This window comes from Sarcophilus harrisii, chromosome 1 (assembly GCF_902635505.1).
Source record: "Sarcophilus harrisii chromosome 1, mSarHar1.11, whole genome shotgun sequence".
Lineage (NCBI taxonomy): Eukaryota > Metazoa > Chordata > Mammalia > Dasyuromorphia > Dasyuridae > Sarcophilus > Sarcophilus harrisii.
In genome coordinates, this window is record NC_045426.1 from 676015824 (window position 1) to 676035097 (window position 19274).

Consider the following 19274-nt stretch of genomic DNA (forward strand, 5'->3'; position numbering starts at 1 on the left):
GGGATAGATCCTCACCAGGTCACACCCCTGTAGGTGTTCCAGAGGGCTTTATTCAGGACTCTGTTTTCTTCTCCCTTTATACTCAATTCCCATAGTTTTAATGTATTATTTCTGTACTGATGTTTCAAATCAGTGCTTACTTCTAATTTCACATCTCCAATTGCCTATTAGAGATTTCAAACTGGATGTCCTACAGAAATCTTAAATTCCCTATTCTATGATTCTATCATATTCTATGATTCTAAGAGGTCTAGAAAGTTTTCTTTTAAGATTTCTTGAAATATTTCTTATTTTGATCCTTAGTATTTAGGTAGTCTGATCTTAAAATTGTTTTCTCTTGATCTGTTTTCCAGGTCAGTTGTTTTTTTTTTTAAATTCCTGCTTCATTTCCAGGGATTTTAGTTTAATTTTTGCCCTCACTCTGCCAAGAGTCAGTGACTTGGAACTGGGTAGAAGACAAAAAGCTGTAAGTTAGCACTTGTGAAAGATATTCTCTTTCTCCCAGTCCCTTCCCACCCCACTAAGCAGGCTTACAATCTCTGTCACCTATAACTCATCAGGCACTCCCAAATCTAATCTGTTGCAAGACCTGTTGTTGATCTTATTTTTGTAACATCTCTTGAATATGTCCCCTTTACTACGATACTGCCAATGCCAAAGGAATGCTTCCTTTTCTCCTAATGCTCACACTACTGTAATGGCCTATCGGCTGGTCTCTTTCCACTCAAGTGCCAAAGTGATGTTCCTAAAGTTCAGTTCCAGCCATATCATCTCCCTACTCAAAACACTGCAATTCCTTCTTGGGATTCAAAGCTCAAGTTCCCTTACTTACCTTACACTCCTCTATTTTGTGATCTAGTGACAATCGTCTTCTTGCTGTTCCTCAAGACACTTTATCTTCCAATTTCAGGTATTTTTATTAGTTGTCCTCATGCTAGGGAATGTGTTTTTACTCATCTCTGGCTTCTTTCAAGCAACTGCTAATATCCTGCCTTCCATATGAAGCCTATTTTAATTTCTCTCTTTTTTCTAGTATCTTCCCTGTGTGGATTATTTCACAATTATTTTGTACATAGTTATTTGGACATTGTCTCCTTTATTAGAATGTGAGCTCCTTCAAAACAAGGAGCTTTATCTTTTAGTCTTTCTTCTATTTTTATTTTTTAACACTGTGCTGGGCACCAATGTTCCTTTCACATAATAATAATTCCACATAATAACTTGTTGGTCAAGGATTGCAACTTAATCCTTTCCACCATGACTCTCTATTTCCCAGATCAACAACTTTGTTTCTTTATTAGTTATGGTGGTCAATGATTTGCAGTTATCTAATATCATCAGAAAACCATCAGAACCAAGAAGGGACTTTACGTTAGAATAACAGTACCCTTTCTCCCATCTCTGTGCTTTATATTCAAAATCCCTCATGGTGAAACTCTTCACCTCTTCACTTCTGTCTTGGAGTTTTGATCAGATGTTGAGTCTTTGAAATCTCCAGTGGTTCATATTCTTCCTCCCCTCTTTGTGTCACTAGGATATTATATGTTTAGATACTGTTTTCCCATATAAAAATGTGGGCTCCTCGAAGGTTCGAAACAGGGCTTAATAAACGTGGACTGAAATTACACAATATCTCTTGGGAGCTAATGAAATCTACCTTGACTACAATAGTTTCATGTATTTGTGAATCTGGTAATATTTCACTGCTTGAAAAATGGTGGAAGAATCTGTTTGAATTAGGGAAAGTTCTTTGAGAATATTTTCATTGAAATGGTATTGACACTATGAGCAGTCCCTTTGGAGGCCAGATTTGTACTTTGGCATCTTCAGAGCTTCAGAGACTAAAGGACTTAAGACACTTTAATGTTGATAATGAAGTACTGATTCCAATTTGCCTTCTTTGGTATTCTTTTTTCTACTACCACTGTTGCCCTCTTGCCTGAGGTATTATAGTCTGAAAAGACTTCTGACCTTTATTTTAGTCCAAGGGCTCCTGTCCTGTTCTTTTTTATTATGGGCCCCCATGGCAACTGGACTGATAAATTCTATGGATCCTTTCTCAAACAAGTTTGAAGACTTCCTGGTTCAGAATGTCTGCTATAATTCATTTTTTATACCACTGCTGGAATGGGATAGCTGTGCTCTTTCTGCAAAAGTCTTCAGTGGCTCTCTATTACTTTCTGAGTACAGTTTAAACTTCTTTGCCTGACTTTTAAGGTCTTCAACAATCTGATACTACCTTTGGTTTCATTTTATCTTATGAAATTCTTCTTCAGGGGCACTTTAGTCAAATGAATGTATTCTCTGCCTGAACCTTTGCTCACATTTTTCTCTTTGCCTGTAATGGTTCCCCTCCCACTCTTTGTCCACTGGATTCCTAACCATTCTTTAAAGTTCAATTCAATGATACATAAAAGTCTTTTTATCTGTACCCTCAGTTACTAGCACAACTCTTGGCACACAGTAGATTCTTAATATCTTTTGACTCATTAAAGTGGTTTTTTTAGGATGGAGGTCTTGGTGAGGAGACTCCCTCTCCTAAGATAGATCAACAAATGTTTTGCAACTTCTAATTCTCAAGAGTTTTCTGGGGCAAGAAACAGTTAAGTGCTCTGCTTACAACCAGGCAGCCAGGACATGGCACGCTAAATACATGTTATGTCTTAAAGCACTAATAGAAACTTTATTTATAAATATCCTATTGCTTCTAAACTGTTTGAAAGTATCTGAAAATTTGTTTTTCTAAACATTTTACTATTCTCTTAATCTATTTCAAATAGATTGGCTAAGGGAGCTTTAGACAAGCATCAGTCAGAATTGAGTCATTAATATACTGAGCTACATGCTTTCAATTAAAATTCTTCTTTGCTATATAATTTCAATTATAGGAATTATAAGGAATAGAATCAGATTTCAGTTTTAAGAACCATGATAACTTACCTTTCACCAATTTTCCATCACTGATGACTTTATTGGAAGCTGACTCCTTTTTTGCCCCTGAGGCACCCTTTCCTCCTGGGTCAGCAGTATCTTCAGATGCACCATCTTCTACCACTTCACGGGTACTTTCAGGGGCAGGCTCTGCTGGAGCCTCTTCTGCTACAACTGTTGCTGCTATGACCTACAGAGATTACACATTATCCAATTGTAACTTGAGTGATATGATTATAATTTTAAAATTTAGAAATAAGGCAAACATTTAGCTTGACACTAGCATTTTGATAACAGTTTGTACTTTATCTGACAAAAAAAGAACAAAAAGGAGAAAAAATTATTCTTTTACAAGGTCTGATGCCCTTGGATTCTTCCTTAAGACTAAAGCAGTTTGTGAACTATTGTTCAACATCTTTTCTTTGGAGATTCTGATTACCAAGCTTGATTTTAGAATGCTAAATTATTCCCATCTCCTTCAGATGAGTCAATTTCCTTTAGTCTGGACATTCAAAGATAGAGGACTGCAGACATTTACTGATAAGCAAGTTGTATCTCACCCCTCCGCCAAAACAGGTATAAAAAGTTAGAGCTTCGATGCTGTTGAGAATAAAAACAGAAGAAAGGCCAATAAGGAGGGATAAACTAAGAGGACAAAAAAAAAAAAAAAATCTTTGAATAGGGATACAATAACATTTTTTTTTGACCGACACCAAAGTCAGGAAGAAGCCAGAGAAGGTGACTAGATAAAAGCAATGGCAATGGGGTGGAGAAAGCTTATTTTTTTCATTATTACTATCTCAATAATGGTAAGAGTCTGACAGATATGGCAGGTGCTCAATGTGACAAAAAATTTCAATATAAAATAATTAAAAAAAAAAGATTTAGACTTAAAACATAAGTTTGACTTTTAAACAACCTAGCATTCACAAACATATAATAACAAATGAGATATCACTGTACTATTCTACTTTTGAATTTTGATGGGTCTTTAATAATATTTTGTGGAGGTAAATATATCTCTGGACTTTCCCACTGTTTCCTGCTCATTCTTGTTAAATGTTCAGCCAGCCCATCATCTTTTCTTCTTTTGTGTCCTCAATATCTTTTCTATCACTTTGTGAATATCATTTGCCTTTCCAGTTTATTTTCATCTACCATGCCTTTTGGGATACTGCCAATTTAATTTCTAATATCATGATCTATTCTAATTTGAAGTCATATGGATTTATACATAGGGAGAATATTGGTGTTAAAAGGAAGAATTGGAATCCTTAACAATGCAGTACAATTTCTTAAAAACAATCCAGTCTGTTACTTTTTGGATCTATGATTTCTTTGTATTAGATTCTGGCCTTGGCTCACTGTCCAGGTCAGTACATTCAAGGCTACTTAATGGATTGACCATTCAGCAACACACCAAATTTTGGGCAATAAGGCACTTTTCATTAACAAAGGCAATTTCCTGGCCTGATTGCCAAGCTAATCTCTTCTGAGTGACTAAAGATTATAAGGGGAGCTAGGCAGTGCAGTGGAAAGGTCACTGGGTTTGGAATCAGGAAGATTCAATATGGCTCCTGACACTTATTTAGTTGTGTGACCTTGGGCAAGCCACTTAACTTCATTTGCCTCAATTTCTCCATCTGTAAAATAAGCTAGAAGAAGATAGCATATCACTCCAGTATCTTTCCCAGAAAACCCCAAAATGGGCCAGAAAAAGTCAGACCCAAGTGAAACGACTCAACAATGAAAAATAAATTGATCACAGAGGTCTTAAAGTATTCCTCTGATTTAATATCTTCAGCATAAAAGACAGAATAAAAGTTTCTGAGGAGCTGAAACCTAAAGTAAATAAGGAATAAGAAAGTACCCAACTAACTCTACTGAGTTTAAGTCATCTGGCCTGAATGAACTACTAACCAGGCTCTGAGATCATTGATGGATATGTTTAATAAGTACCAGAAATTTTGAAACCAGTTTGTAAAAATGATCTGAGGGTTTTAGTATAGTATAAGCTCAATAAATAAAAATACAATATAACAGTAAAAAAAGTTAATATGACTATAACATATATTAAGGGAGAGATAATGTTCAAAGTACAGGAACTTCCAGTTGTATTACGTGTTAACTTTTGAATACTGGATTCTAGGGAAAAAAATAGCAATAATCTGGAGAGTGGCCAAAGGGTGAAAATGAGAAGTGCTTTAATATCATTTCACATGAATATTTAGGGACATGACTGCTGCCTTATAGTATCTGATAGGGTGTCATATGGAGAGGAATTAAGAGCTTTGTTTGATTATATAGAGCACAACTAAGAATAATGGTACTGCCTCACCAAAGGTCATTCTTTAAGTAGAAGCAGGCTGACCTGTTGGTTGAGGGATTCAATTCTTCCTAGTGGGGTTGGACTAGATGGCCTTTGAGATCTATTCCAATTTGAGGTCCTGGGAAGGCTATGTGCAAACAGGGGCATTTTGAGAACATCCAAATCAATAAGTAATCTCTCTTTGTTTCTCATGGCTTATTTCCTAAACATTACATTCCATTTTAGATCTTTTCTGATTACTCTGAGTCATCAATTCTCTCATTATTTATATACACATTCCCCTTACCTGCTCACTTTCTCCATTCCCCAAAAGAAACTCCTTGAAGGCAAGGAGTTTTCTTTTTGTCTTTATATCCCATGTCCATCTCTTTTATGCTTTACTTGCTATTCTTTATCAGATGACCACTGAACAAAATTGTCTGTGGTTTTATCTATCCTGTAGAGTGTATAAGCATGGAATATACATTGTTTGAAGGGGGCCTTTAAAAGGACTGTTTGTTTTTTTTTCAAAACAAACTTTTACTCTCTATATCTCTCAATATTCTCTAATTCTGAAGGGAGTGATTAACTGTAGGAAATGATTGAAGAAAGCCTATTTGTTCTCTTTTCTTCAAGGATACCCTTGTCATGTACAATTTCTGTAAAGATTATATAGAAATGAGAAAACCAAATACAGAATGATTGTTGATATTATCTTGGTCACTTGTTTATTTGTGGGAAGCTGAGGAGTAAGTAACACCATCCTATTTTCTTCTTTTGGAATATCCTCTTTTGAGCCATCTTTAAGAATTATACCCCTAAAATTCTAGCATAGCAGCTGGACTATATTTCTTTTGATTCTATTTAGTCCAAGAGCACTTCCTGTCAACTCCACTTTCTCAAAGAGCAGAGTGAGTACTGAGAGGTTAGCATTTAAAGGAGGTAATTTGTTGCCATTAATGATACAAATAGGTCATATTACTTCTTCAATGAACTGAATGGAAAATTGTTCAGTTTCATTTCAATTTGTTTTCCTAAGTTTCTTATCTATATAAATGCTCTGAGGAAGATGACTTAAATTGGGTCTCATATTATGCTTTCTCTGGGCTCACTTTCCTCACTCCCTTTTGTTTTGTAAAGGGACACTTTGTAATTTTCTGGCGTTATCAACAATGCTTTTGCAAAAGATCTCTAAAGCAATGACCAGCAGTGTGGTTTGCTGGCTGAAATGGTTTCTGGAACATTTTTGGCATCCTTATTGTAGTGACTCATTTATATGGCCATATTTCTCTTAGGAATGGTAATAAATATTAGCCACAATCTTAAATTTTACTTATTTCTCATTTTTCCTAGTCAATAGCTTGTTTAAATAGATTGTGCCAGAACTTTTATACTGTGTTCAGACTCATTTTCTGATGTTTACTCTTTTATTTAATTCAGTGTTAATTCTGACCTTTGCTCTAAGAAGTTTATGATTTAATTGCATATGGTTGATTCTGAAAGAGGCTTGCATTGATTTTGATGAGTAGTCATTTCCTATTAAGATATAATCAATTCTCTTTTTGCTGTCTCCAATCTACTCTTCTCTGTTGCCTCTTGGCACCAGAGCTGACTGGAGAGCTCATCTTATTTTACTCACATTCAGGCCTACTATATCTTTTCCCAGATATTTCTGTCATGCAGCTTGCATTCTTCTTCTGCATAAAAACTGGACTTTAACCCCTGAGATCCTGGGTTTTGATAATTTTTTTACATTTTCTCATTCAGTCAACAGTACCTTTTCTCTGTCTACCATTTCCATGAATGTGTGGTCTTAGAATGTAAACTCCATATAAGGGTTGGGGCTTACTTGTATTTGTATTCCCTGAACTCAGCATGCTGCCTAGCACATCGTTAAATCTTTAATAACCTTTTCTCTCATTCATTCACTCTTGACATTCTTTTAAAGTCAAATATTCATAATGTACAGGCCTGAATTTTCTGAGTAATCTATAAACTTTTGCCTTTTTTCATTTCTTATCCATGGACTGCATTTCCCAATATATCTAATGCCACCCTCCTCTGTCAACGTTTGCATGAAAATGGCTGAATGTGAAAGTGTATGTTGATACAACAGATTTTTAAAAAAGAATTTCTCTATCTCATTCTCTTCAACAAAAGAACAACAGAACTGAAATCAGGAACTTTGTTAATACAGCTCAATCATTTATAAGCTATACGACCACAGATAAGTTATTTCCCTCTCTGAGCCAGTGTCTCATTTGTAAAATGGAGATAATGCTACATATACTACTTATGAGAGAACTATCGTGAACAAAGTGCTTTGCAATTCTTTTAAGAAACGTAAGCCATTATTGCTCTGGACACTACAAGTTGGAGAGCTTCTAGGGGTAATGGTGATGGTGTATGTTCTTGAGAGTCTTCTAATAGAAGATCAGTTGTAAGGAATTGAGACTTTTTAGCCTGGAGAGAGAAGCCTAGCAAGAGAGATGGGGAAGAAATGATGGCTGATGTCAAAAATCTGAAGGGCACTTAAGTGATGAGGTATAAGATTTGTTCTGCTTGGACCCAGAAAGCAGTACTAGAAGCAATTAGTCAGTTACAGAGAATTAGATTTAGGTTCAATGCAATGTAAAAATGCCTAAGAATTGAAGCTAAATAAAAGTAGAATGAGCTACTTTTATTAATCTTCTGTGGGTTTGCCCTCTCATAGATTTTCAAGCAATGTCTGGTCAACCATTTGTAGTGACTCTTATTTAAGAATGGGTTAGACTGAAGGGTTTCTAAGGTTCTTTCAAAGTCAGATTTTGTGATTATACCCTGGCCTAATTGGCTTCATGTTAATTTGCTCCCACTTGGTTTAAACACTGAATAGCAAGATGACTAAGTGTCGTTTAAAATGAAGTTTCTTGTTACATTTAGATGATGGAACCAATTTTTGTCAACTTTTATTTAGCTGTGAATTTTATTCAACTCTAAGTTTTCCTTTTAAGTATCTGCAGCTCTTTATACTTTCTGGTTTCTTTAGAATGTAGGTATGAATATAGTTTTGTTCATTCTGCAAAGATCTCACATGAAGTTTGTCAACAGTTAAATTTTAGGTATTATAGAAACTGTCTCTTAGTCAACTTTGTCCCTCTGTCACAGAAAAAGTTTTTTTTCTTCCAAGTGTTTCATGGATTGCTGGGGCTAAAGAATTGTTGGCCAACTTTCTCTTCATCACTCACCTCAAATTTGGCTAAGAGTATTTATAAGTAGGGTCACCTGTGATCTGACCCATTCTTGCAAGCTTTCTGCTTTGGTAGAACTTGGCAGAGCTTGTATTTCAATGGCACCTTCTTCAGCAAACCTTATCTCAGTCCAAGTCTTGATGATACAGCAGATTTGAGATATGGTAACAGCAATACACTACCATTGAGAAGGTCATTTTTTTCAAAATCCCTTCTTAGCAGGCATTAAAAAATAATGTTCATTATATTTTATCCTGAACAAAGTAAAATTATAAACTTTACATGCTATGTATGTAATCAAAATGGCCTTCCTAAATTGACTTGTGCTGAGAAAGTTGTAAATTCATTTTTTGCGTATACAAATTAGGTTAAAATGTAGTTTCTTTATTGATGTCAATCATTACATATGTACCTGTGAGCTGTTGCCCCCTTCTTTTTGAAGGAAGAACTGCTTCTTAAATTCATAGTAGGCATTATACTGGTGCCACGGCTGTAGGAATTCAAACCTATTAACAAAATAACGAAAATAATTTGTCAACAATACAAAAATATGGCAAAAGCAATGACAAAAAAATTCTACTACTCTACCTGAAATATGGAATACCATTCACTATTAAAATCTAAAATAGTTTGTGCTCCAGTTCCTAGAATACTTCTTGAAAAAATGTGACTTCTGGCCTTTGCATTGTAGGTAATATTAACATAGTTAAAAAACAAACAACTTAAGTAATTCAGCCTATTAGGGATGTACAACATGTATTTACCAAAAAACCTGTACTAAAGACAGTAAAAAAAACCCCAACCCAAAATTAAACCATAAAAACAGTTGATCTTACCTCTGATCATTCTTGGCACGAACACTAGTCTCAAATTTAATTCCATTCCTAGCAACGTATTCTGCCAACTTGTCAATTACAGGCTGGATGTCCGGAGGTGGAGGGATAATGGCAACCACTGGAGCAAGGGTACTGAAAATATTAGATGCCTGTTATTTACACGCACAAGGAACTCAAAATAATTTCAAAAAGTTCCTTAAAGATTAGTAAATATTAAGCTGAGATTAATAGAAGCTGGAACATTACTAATCTAGTAAAAATATCAATGTAGTATGGTGGCTACAATGAATGGATGAAAAGGCAATAAGTCAAACCCTAGAGCTGCAAGATATACAGTGAGTTACAATGCAGAGTTAGTTGCAAATATGATAAAATTATAATAGGAACATCTACCTGGATGGAGTTGTGGCAGAAGCTAGCCCGCTGCTGGACTCTGTTGTAGCTGGGGGTGGGGGCGGCGTAGTCCCAGGAGGGGGAGGCACGGTTGTTACTCCTGTGGTAGTAGGTACATTAACCCCTGCAGGAAGAGCACTGTAGTAAGTAGCAACATCAATTCCCGGGGGTGGAGGTGCAAGACAATATGTTCCATCCGGCAACATGTAGTAGCTATAATACATGGCTGCCACTGTTGCTGTTAAAAGAAAACAAACTCACTGAGAGAGTGATACCACCAAATGAGTGTATAGTCAATGTATTTTGGGGGAAACGTAAGGAGCCTTTCATACCCTAGGAAATGTAGTGTCTCCTGTTTTTTTTTTTTTTTTTAACCAGTCATCTATTTTTCTAACTTGTCGTATGCTTTTCATGTCTAATCACTTAAAGCTAAATAAAGAAGACTCATCATACAAGACCAATCAAAACTGAATAGACATGAAGCATTCAAGGTACATATGTAAAAAGGAATTTAATATAGGGGCTCTCACTAAATAAGGTAAGAGTTCTAAATATTGTAGAGTAATACTATGAATATTCTGGTATATAAATAAAAAAAAGGGAAAAGATCTATTTAAATCAGAAGTATCCATTTATTAATAGGAACATATATAAAATAATTTCTTATTTAGCAAGCACCACTATCTTCATTACTAAAACAAGCTTGTTGGCCAAATTAAAAATTTTATAAAATAGTATACATTAAAATATAGAGGTCACTTTAGATTGGATGCATAGATCCACTTGACTTAAGTTTTTTCTTTAAAATGTTCTTTAAAATATATATTGGAAATAACTGTCCTGAATAAAAAGATTAAATTTTATCTTAGCAAAGTGAATGATGAAAAAGATTTTTCTAAGTAAATAATTTGAAAACCTAAGATATTTAATATTCATTTTCACGAATTCAGATTGGTCATTGTCCATTTTTATAGCAAGGTTGCTGTGCTAGAAAAAGAAAACATCAAAAAGAATGTCAATTTAACATACCTCTCAGCAGCAGCATTTAGAATTATATCCTTGCTATCGAGAATTAGAAAGACTGCATAATTCATCTGTGCTCTAGGCACAATAAAATTATGACGAGTGCTCTCTCAAGAGACTGAAACTCCCCCCAAATTCACAGCTGTTAATGACTTATTTTATTAATTATATATATATAGACTTTTAATCGTCACACTGGCATAATATATTGCTGGTGCACGGGCAAAACAACATTTTTATTTGTGAAAACTAGGTGGGTAGCTTTAACTTACTCACCACATTTATCTCCAGCATGAAAATAATTCGTTTCATCACATAGTTGACAATCTTTAAAGAAAGACCCTGGATTGGAAGAACAATGGAACTACAGGCCAAGACCAAAGTCCTTGGATAGTACTATTTGGGGCATGGGAGGGAAAGGAGCTGTTTGAAAGCACAAAAAAGCAATGTTTTTTATTTAAGTCCTTCAAAAAGAACCTTCCTATCAAAATTAAAATTTAGCCTTAAAACCTCCATCATCAAATAATCAAAACTCTATGTAGATAATTTCCACCCTCCCCCATTTCCACCTTCCCAATCCAAACCAAAAGGGCTAGAGGCCAAAAAACAGGAACCTTTTAAGTAAGAAGTGTGGACTGAACTTTTGAAACCACATGTAGTTCTTTCAAGGCCATATGTAAGGAAGAAAGAAGGCAAATGAAACCTGCTCCACTTAAAATGGAGAAAAAAAAATGAGAAAGAACCTTAGAGATTGCCTAACAACATCATAGAATAGATTAGGAAACTTAGGCCCAGAGCAGAAATGCCTTGTTCAATGGCAGGAATGTTAATAAGTTGCTTGAAAAGTATCTGATCGTAGTTTAACCTGATTTCTAGTCAGGCTGCTTTCTATTTTAATAAGCTATATGTTCCCATGTCAAGATCAAAAGCCCAATCCTTGAATGGATCAATTAGTTTTAATTCTATTTAGATTACCTTCTTATTCTAAATGTGTTACACAAATGTGTTTCCAAGGGTACATATAGATAAATCTGTACAAATTTAGACCTCTGGTTAGAATAAGTACTTCATCACAAATGTCCTACCCATGATTATTTTTACTATTATCTTTGAGTGGAGAGTACAAATAAAATAAGCATGTTATTTAATACACTAACAATCCCTGTCCTCATGGAGATAGCCATATTTGTTCATGACATGTATTATTCCTCCAAAAAAAAAAAAAAAAAAGATGCTTTTATTCTTTTTCATAGTGTCTTGTTTATAAGCTTTGCTTCAATTTCATTACAAAATACCTAACTTACTTAAAAAAATAACCAGCAAATATTGCTTTGAAAGTACCAGGATTTTTAAACTAGTCATTTTATTTTTCTGCAAGACAAAATTATGCTGATCTAAGATAACTGATTAAAAAAAAAAAAAAAAAAAAAAAAAAAAAAAAAAAAAAAAAAAAAAAAAAAAAAAAAAACAACCCAACCAAACAAACAAGTTCTATAAAATTAAAGAAAATGGACACCTTGGTATATAGGCAATTTGAAGAAACCTAATTTGATGGCATTATATATCACAATGGTATTATCTCTCAAGTAAGACTTCACTTCTTTACAAACAAGAATTAGATATAGCTACTAAATGACTTATACAGGTCACAAAATAAACCTGAGACAGAAAAAACAATTTAAAAAAATGTCTTAGAAAAATACCTATTGTTATACACTGACTGGTTTCTATATTATTTTCTTCATATAAACTGTGTTGATTTGGTAGTCTTGACATTGTTATGTTATTTCATTTTACTCTGATTCTTACAACTAGTAACTGTAAAAGCCAGGATCTGAATCTACCATTTTTCTTAAGCTTTGTGGTATTTTCACTTAATCAATCTGCTTTTCCATGGGATGAGCCTGATTTGATAATTTGATCGGTTTCTTGATAAAACTGGTTTTACAGATGAAGCAGAAAGACATTTTTTGACTTACTGTGAATTCTCTGACCAATATCAAAACATCTACTGTAGTCTACCATTACAACTGTGATGTAGTAAATCTATCCATCTATCTCTCTACCATCCACCAACAATCTTTTGAATGGACCTGACATTTCATTAGTACAGAAACTCCCTATGAAATTCTCTTTAGCAACACAGATCAGATACTGTGTTTCAATGTAAGAGTTCTTGAAAGTTCTCTGGAGTACTTATAGGGTAAGTAACTTGTCAAGAGATCATATAACCAATAAAAAGCCAAAAATGGAAGGTCAATCTCTCCAATGCTAAGCTACACTCTATTCCCTATTCCTGCAGTTAAAAATTTGTCTGAACTGCTTGAAAAGTATCGAGAAGAAAAGCCTTAACGACTACCTCATTGTTTGATGTTAAATACTAATAAATATCTGTGATTTTTAAAAATGTGGTCAGAGGTAGCTAAATGGCTCAGTGGATAGAGCACTGGCCCTAGAGTCAGGAGATTGGAGTTAAAAAATGATCTCAATTAATACATTTTAGCTGTGTGACCTTGAACAAGTCATTTAACCCCAAATACCTCACCAAAAAAAAAAAAACATTATATAAAATATGGTCTCTGGTAAGAGAGAGTAATACACACTCACTGCCCCTTTCCCACATGAATTAAACAGGCTGACAATGAGAAGTTAGAAATATTGGAAATGAAATGATATGACAACTAGAACTACTTGGAAAATTTGCAAATGGCAAATGGGACTGTGTGGGTAAAAGCAATTGCTTAGAAATCAATGGTTGAAATATTTCAATATCCAATTCTATATGGGTTTTAATATTTGCAAAATGACTGAGGTTAAACCCCTTAACCACTTACCAGTTATCTATATTAACAGGCTTTTTGTTTAATTAATGTCTAAAAATTCCCTTATGAGTAACAAAATCATTTACAAAGTATCTTAAATACAAGAAATTCATTGAGACTAAATATCTAGAGACAAAATTCATCATTCAGAAGATGATGAAGGATGTATTATGCCACTATTATTATTCTGAATTTATCACAACAGTTTAGAGAAAAATAAATGGCCACCCGGTTTTTTGAGAGCTACTATTCAGATGTTTATCATCAGATTCATGAATGTCTCCTGCAAAAAAAAATCACAGTCTAAGGTAAATTTTGGATGAAGATCTATTTCATCTAATTTTGAAATATGAAAGAATATTACATACAGGAAGAGAATTTAAATAGTTCTTACCATTCTGAGGATTTAGGTATTATTTCATTTCTTAACATTCAAAGTGAAAAATTTCCCAGAAACTTGAGACCATTTGTAATCTGAGTGTATCACATTAACATTTTATATTATTAATCTGGGTAATTTTTTAATTAATTTATAAATTCATCATTTTGTAGTATATCACAGATTGTGAAAATCTTTTCATGTTTTTCTACTAAACCTTAGATATATTTCTTCCTGTCTAATTTTTGAACTTAAAACCCTAAAGAAATCATGTAGATTTACTGTAAATAGCACTGCTGATTACTTTAGTAAATGTCAGGAGCCACCCCTCCTTAAGTTAATCAGGGGGATGATCTGTTGCCAAGAATTACTGCCCATATTTTTGGCTGTTCAGCCCAATAAAAAAAAGAATCCTTTTCTTTTGTGGTAATTTCATCATTTCATGTAGAAGTCCTTTGATTAAATAAGGCTCACTAAAGTTATTTATTATTATTTAAAGATTCTATTCAATCTGGATTTTCTGAAACTAGTACTAGGCTTACCCACATTCTTTCTCAAACTAAGACTGCTCATTTGATTTGCAAGATTTTATTGTTTTGCTTGCTCATTCTGGTTTTGAATCCTTAGTATCCAGTACAATGGTTGACACATAGTAGGTAATTTAATGAAAGACTGATATGATAATATTTTATGAAGAACTTTATCCCACCTAAATTATACAGATTTGAATAATGTTCTCTGACCACATAATTCAATAATCATCATTAAACACATAATTAGTAGTAAAAAACAAAGTGACTTAAATTGAAGAACCTGCAGTACTTTCTTCAAATTCCTCTTGCTATGGTAACAAGGAAGTGACTTAACTTACTGGGTTCCAAAGGCTTCTCTGCCAACATAAGGTAAGACATGGTTCCAGGGACTAACTGCATCTGTTATCTGAGCAGTAGTTTAGCCCATGACAAGAGTTTCACCTCTCAAATTCTTGATTTTGTCCTGAAATTTCTGAAGGCTCCCTTCCAGAAGTTATATACCTAATGCAAAATCTCTTTCTGATCTCTAAAATACAAAATAATATTTTAAAGTGAATTATTTGATAAAAGCTAACCAAGTTTCCCTGAAGTAAAATTAATCTAAACATTGCGAAAGCATCTCATGCTAAAAAGGACACAGTATATAGGTCACATAGTTTTTCCTAAGTAGTTTTCAATACAGTTCAAATCTTAGTCTTAAAAGTGCCATTATAAAAGAATATTTATATAACAAATGATTTCCATCTACATATACCAAGAAATATCTGATAAACTAAAAGGCCAATAAAGTACAAAAATTCAGATAATCCCTGTTAGTTTACTTTAAAAGGATGTTGATTGTATATTACTTTACTGGAATGTATCTAATAGATCAGAATCTAAGAAGAAAATTTTTTTAAAAATACAGGAGTCACTGAAAAAGTAGCAAATGTGTTAAAAAAAAAAAAAACCCTACATTTCTCCAACTTAGTATGATATACACATTTGATTAGATTATTCAGTTTTTTAAAAAATACATTCTTGTAATAGGTTAGTAAAATTAAAAAAAAATCAGTTTGCACCTCTAAATTAAAGCATTCTGAAATTTTAGCTGTTTAGAAAATCAAAGGCCCTTCATATGAAATTTCAGCAAATGACAGCATTTTTCTCTTTGGGAAATTTTCTGTTCTAAATCGATTAGCAGCCTAAACTCAGTATAAAATGAAGGTAAAGGAGACTATGTGATTTAATTGGTCTAAGAAACTGAACTTCTTCCATATAGTTTGGCGCATTTTAGGCAACTTCCAGTTTCAGAGAATAGCCTGGGGAACTCAAAAATGAAGTGCTTTTTGCCCAGGGTCACACAGATGCTATGTTTCAGAGGTAGGGCTTGAATCCAGGTCTCCCTGGCTACAAGGGTCAACTCTATAGACTATGACACTTTTCTTCTGGTTCTAGAAAAGCTTTATTTTTTTTTTAACTGAGGCTACTGAATCCTCCCTATACTTGAGTAAGGTAGAACTTCTCCATCATTGGCTTAAATAACTTAGTAAACTGTCAAAATGTCTTCATAGGTTGGAAAAGATGGCCTCTGAGGTCTCCTGCCAATTTCACATTATGCAACATCCATTCTTGTATAGTTTTTATTTTGAGGTTAAGGCATAATCTACATTTCCCTTTTTGTAGCTTCTACCTAGGGCTTCCAGGAAAACCGACTGGGTTCAAGCAGACCTTGTCCAAAGGAATTCTTCTTCCTCTGGTGCATATTCCTAAATTTTCTCCACATGCCCACACATCACACCTTGAAGACTTCTGTCATCCTACCTTTCTTCCTATGCATGTTCTCCAACTTAAACAATGTCTTCCTAAAATGTTAAGCCTAAAACTGCAGACACTAAAACTAGGCTAATTTCACAATGCCAAGATCAACTAAAAAGAACTTTTAACAAGATACATTGTTTCACTTAAATGTTCCTTTGTGCTTTGTCATCAAGCAAATGTAGACTGGCATTTCCCCCTTTAAACTGTATGCCACAATAGCAAGTAGTATGTTGAGTCTTAATAACTCATTACTTCTTCCTGAATAATTCACTTCCTTTATTCTAACCTTTACTGTGAAGGTCTACAGCAATAAAGCAGAAGGAAAATGGAGTAATAACAGTGCATAAAGAAAAAAACAGTTCATTATCAGGTTAAAAATGCAACTTTTGAGAAAGTTGGTTCGGTATTACATTTTTATCTTAACAATTTGTTGGTATGATAATGTTCCTGTTTAATGGATACACATTTCCCAAAGCCAACCAAAATTTAAGAAAATCTCATTTCATGGAAAGTAAGTAGTAAGAAATGACAGCACGAGTTCCTAGGTAATGATGAAATACCAAATGGATCACAAAACTGGAAAGCTGAAGACACCAAGTCAAAAAAAAGTCATTAGGCCACTGAGATAGTGGTAGCCATCAAAACAGAATGAAGAAAAAACCAAACAGTCTGGTTGCTGTACCACTGACAACCTATAGAATGACAAAAAGTGATATCTACTAGAATCAACAGATTAAATTCCTTATTTCTTTAAAGCATTAATTATATTGACATATTAAGCTTCTATTTGAGAATATAGACCTAGTTTTATTATGTAGTATTTTCTTCATAGCTTTCAGGTTTTACGAAATAACAAAAAAGCAGGATAGAAAGAACTGTCTTTTAGATTCGTAGTTATGTGAGGATAAGGTTTAAATGTACGAGGTATGACAGATAAAAGTGCTGGAATAGGAGCCAGAAAAATCAATCAGTTCAATCACCTTCAATACTTACTGTATGACCACGAGCAAGTCATTTTATTTATATTAGTGTCTCATCAGCAAAAAATAGATATAATAATTACTCTAGAACCTATCTCACAGGATTGTTGAGGAATCCAAAATGATAGTGTGTGTAAACTAATGTACTTTGTGAATGCTAGACATTATAATTCTATAGTTAAGTTACCCAAATAGTTCAATGCTTACAGCAGATGGTCAAAATGTTTTGTACATTCCATGAAATGAATATTTTCAATTTTTCATTACATCTGTCATAAGAGCAATGTATCAAAGACTTAAATGCTATGAGTCCTTAGAGTACATTTATTCCAATCTCTTCATATTTATCACAGAAAAAACAAATAAGGTCACATCCCCAAAACACGGTAGAGTGGAGAGCCAAATCCTAGTCTTTTGACAACAAATTCAGTTTTTGATTTGCTAGAATTCTGATAGATTTCATCCAAACATTCTCAGGAAAATGAAATTTGCCTTATGAAATAAGATTTCATATGTGCACAGAGGCTTATATGATTTTGGAGATGCCAAGATCACCAAAATTAAAGCGTTGGAAGGACCTTACCTGAATAAAAATCCTTCCTGTAACATCTGTGGCAGTCTTTGCTGGAAGATCTACAGACCAGGAAGAATGTACTGCATATAATGGCAGCTGATTTCACTTTGGCTAGTTTTTTAAAGAGCCTTTTTATGACATTAGGCCTAAATCTGCTTTGGTGCAACTTCTACTAAATGTACCTCATTTTCCCCTCTGGGGCCTAGTGTAATGAGTCAAATCCCTCTTCCATGAATGACTCCAAATACTTTTCTTCTTTAGGATAAACAATGCCAGTTCTTTTAACCAAGCCTCATGAAATGAACTCAATACCCTGAATTTTTCCAGTCCTTCCTCTAAACACTTTCTACCTTATTAATAGCCTTTCCCCCCACTCTGGGGTAGGGGTAAGAGGAGGGCTGGTCGATAACTGAATTCAACACTATAGAAGAAGCCATTATATAAGGCCCAGGATGTGCAAGGGAATGTACGAAGTGCTTTACAATTATTATTTTATTTGATCCCCAAACAATTCTGGGAGGTAGGGGATATAATTATCTTCATTTTAGAAATGAGAAAACCGGGGCACACAGAGATTAAGTGATTTGCCCAAGGTTATATAGCTAAAATGTCTAAGGCTAGATTTGAACTGAGGCCTTTCTGACCCCAGGCCTGGTGTTCTAGTAATACTGGAAGCTGCAACTATCTTAACAAGGCACTCATTATTTAATTTGATTTCATGAGTCTCATATGACAGGTTTTTTTTAACTTAAGCTTTTTATTTTCAAAACATATGCAGGGATAATTTTTTACCATTGACCCTTGCAATACCTTGTGTTCCAATTTCTCCCTCTTCCTCCCACCCTTCTCTCCTAGATGGCAAGTAATCCAAAACATGATATTACACTGTTTATATCAAGCTTACATTCCATCAGTTTCCTTCCTTGCTTCCATTCCTACCCCAGATCCTTTTCAGATCACTAATTAGCCATGCCACCCCTGGGTCTTGTAAAATCTTTTTTGAGTCCAAGGATAAAAATTTGATTGATCTTTGTTAAAAATTTAATTTTTGCCCTTCTTCAGTTTTGAGGTACCACATCCTACAATTTTCTAAAAACACTGAAAACCTCAGAAATCACAACTTCCAGTTCTTTCAATATCCTTGGGTGCACTTTATCCAGATCAAATGATTTAAACCTAGCAAGGACATAGCCAATCAACTGTTACATCTTGTCTATTCACCTTCTCCAACATCTCTCTGAACTTAACCAAGATCTTCATCATCTTATTCCTGGACTACTCAAAGAATCTGCTGGTAGGTCTCCCTTTCTAAGTCTTATTCCTCACAAATCCATTCTTCATTCGAAAGTAATCTGCCTAAATCCCATATAATCACATCCATATAATCTCTGACCCCCAGATAAACTCCAATGGCTCCAATATTTCCTCCAACATCAAAAAAAAAAAATCCTTTTGATGCTCTTCA

At 34.2% G+C, this 19274-nt stretch overlaps 1 protein-coding gene across 3 annotated transcripts in view; it reads right to left on the bottom strand.

The window, feature by feature from the left end:
- SFSWAP (splicing factor SWAP) overlaps positions 1–19274 on the bottom strand; it is a 108148-nt gene that overhangs the window by 58907 nt on the left and 29967 nt on the right. For all 3 annotated transcript variants that reach the window (XM_031948386.1, XM_031948388.1, XM_031948387.1), the window contains exons 8-11: positions 9699–9936; positions 9306–9437; positions 8882–8975; positions 2941–3121 (exon numbers count right to left, since the gene is read on the bottom strand). In XM_031948386.1, coding sequence (XP_031804246.1) covers positions 2941–3121; positions 8882–8975; positions 9306–9437; positions 9699–9936 — 645 coding nt within the window. The remainder of the gene's footprint in view (positions 1–2940; positions 3122–8881; positions 8976–9305; positions 9438–9698; positions 9937–19274) is intronic.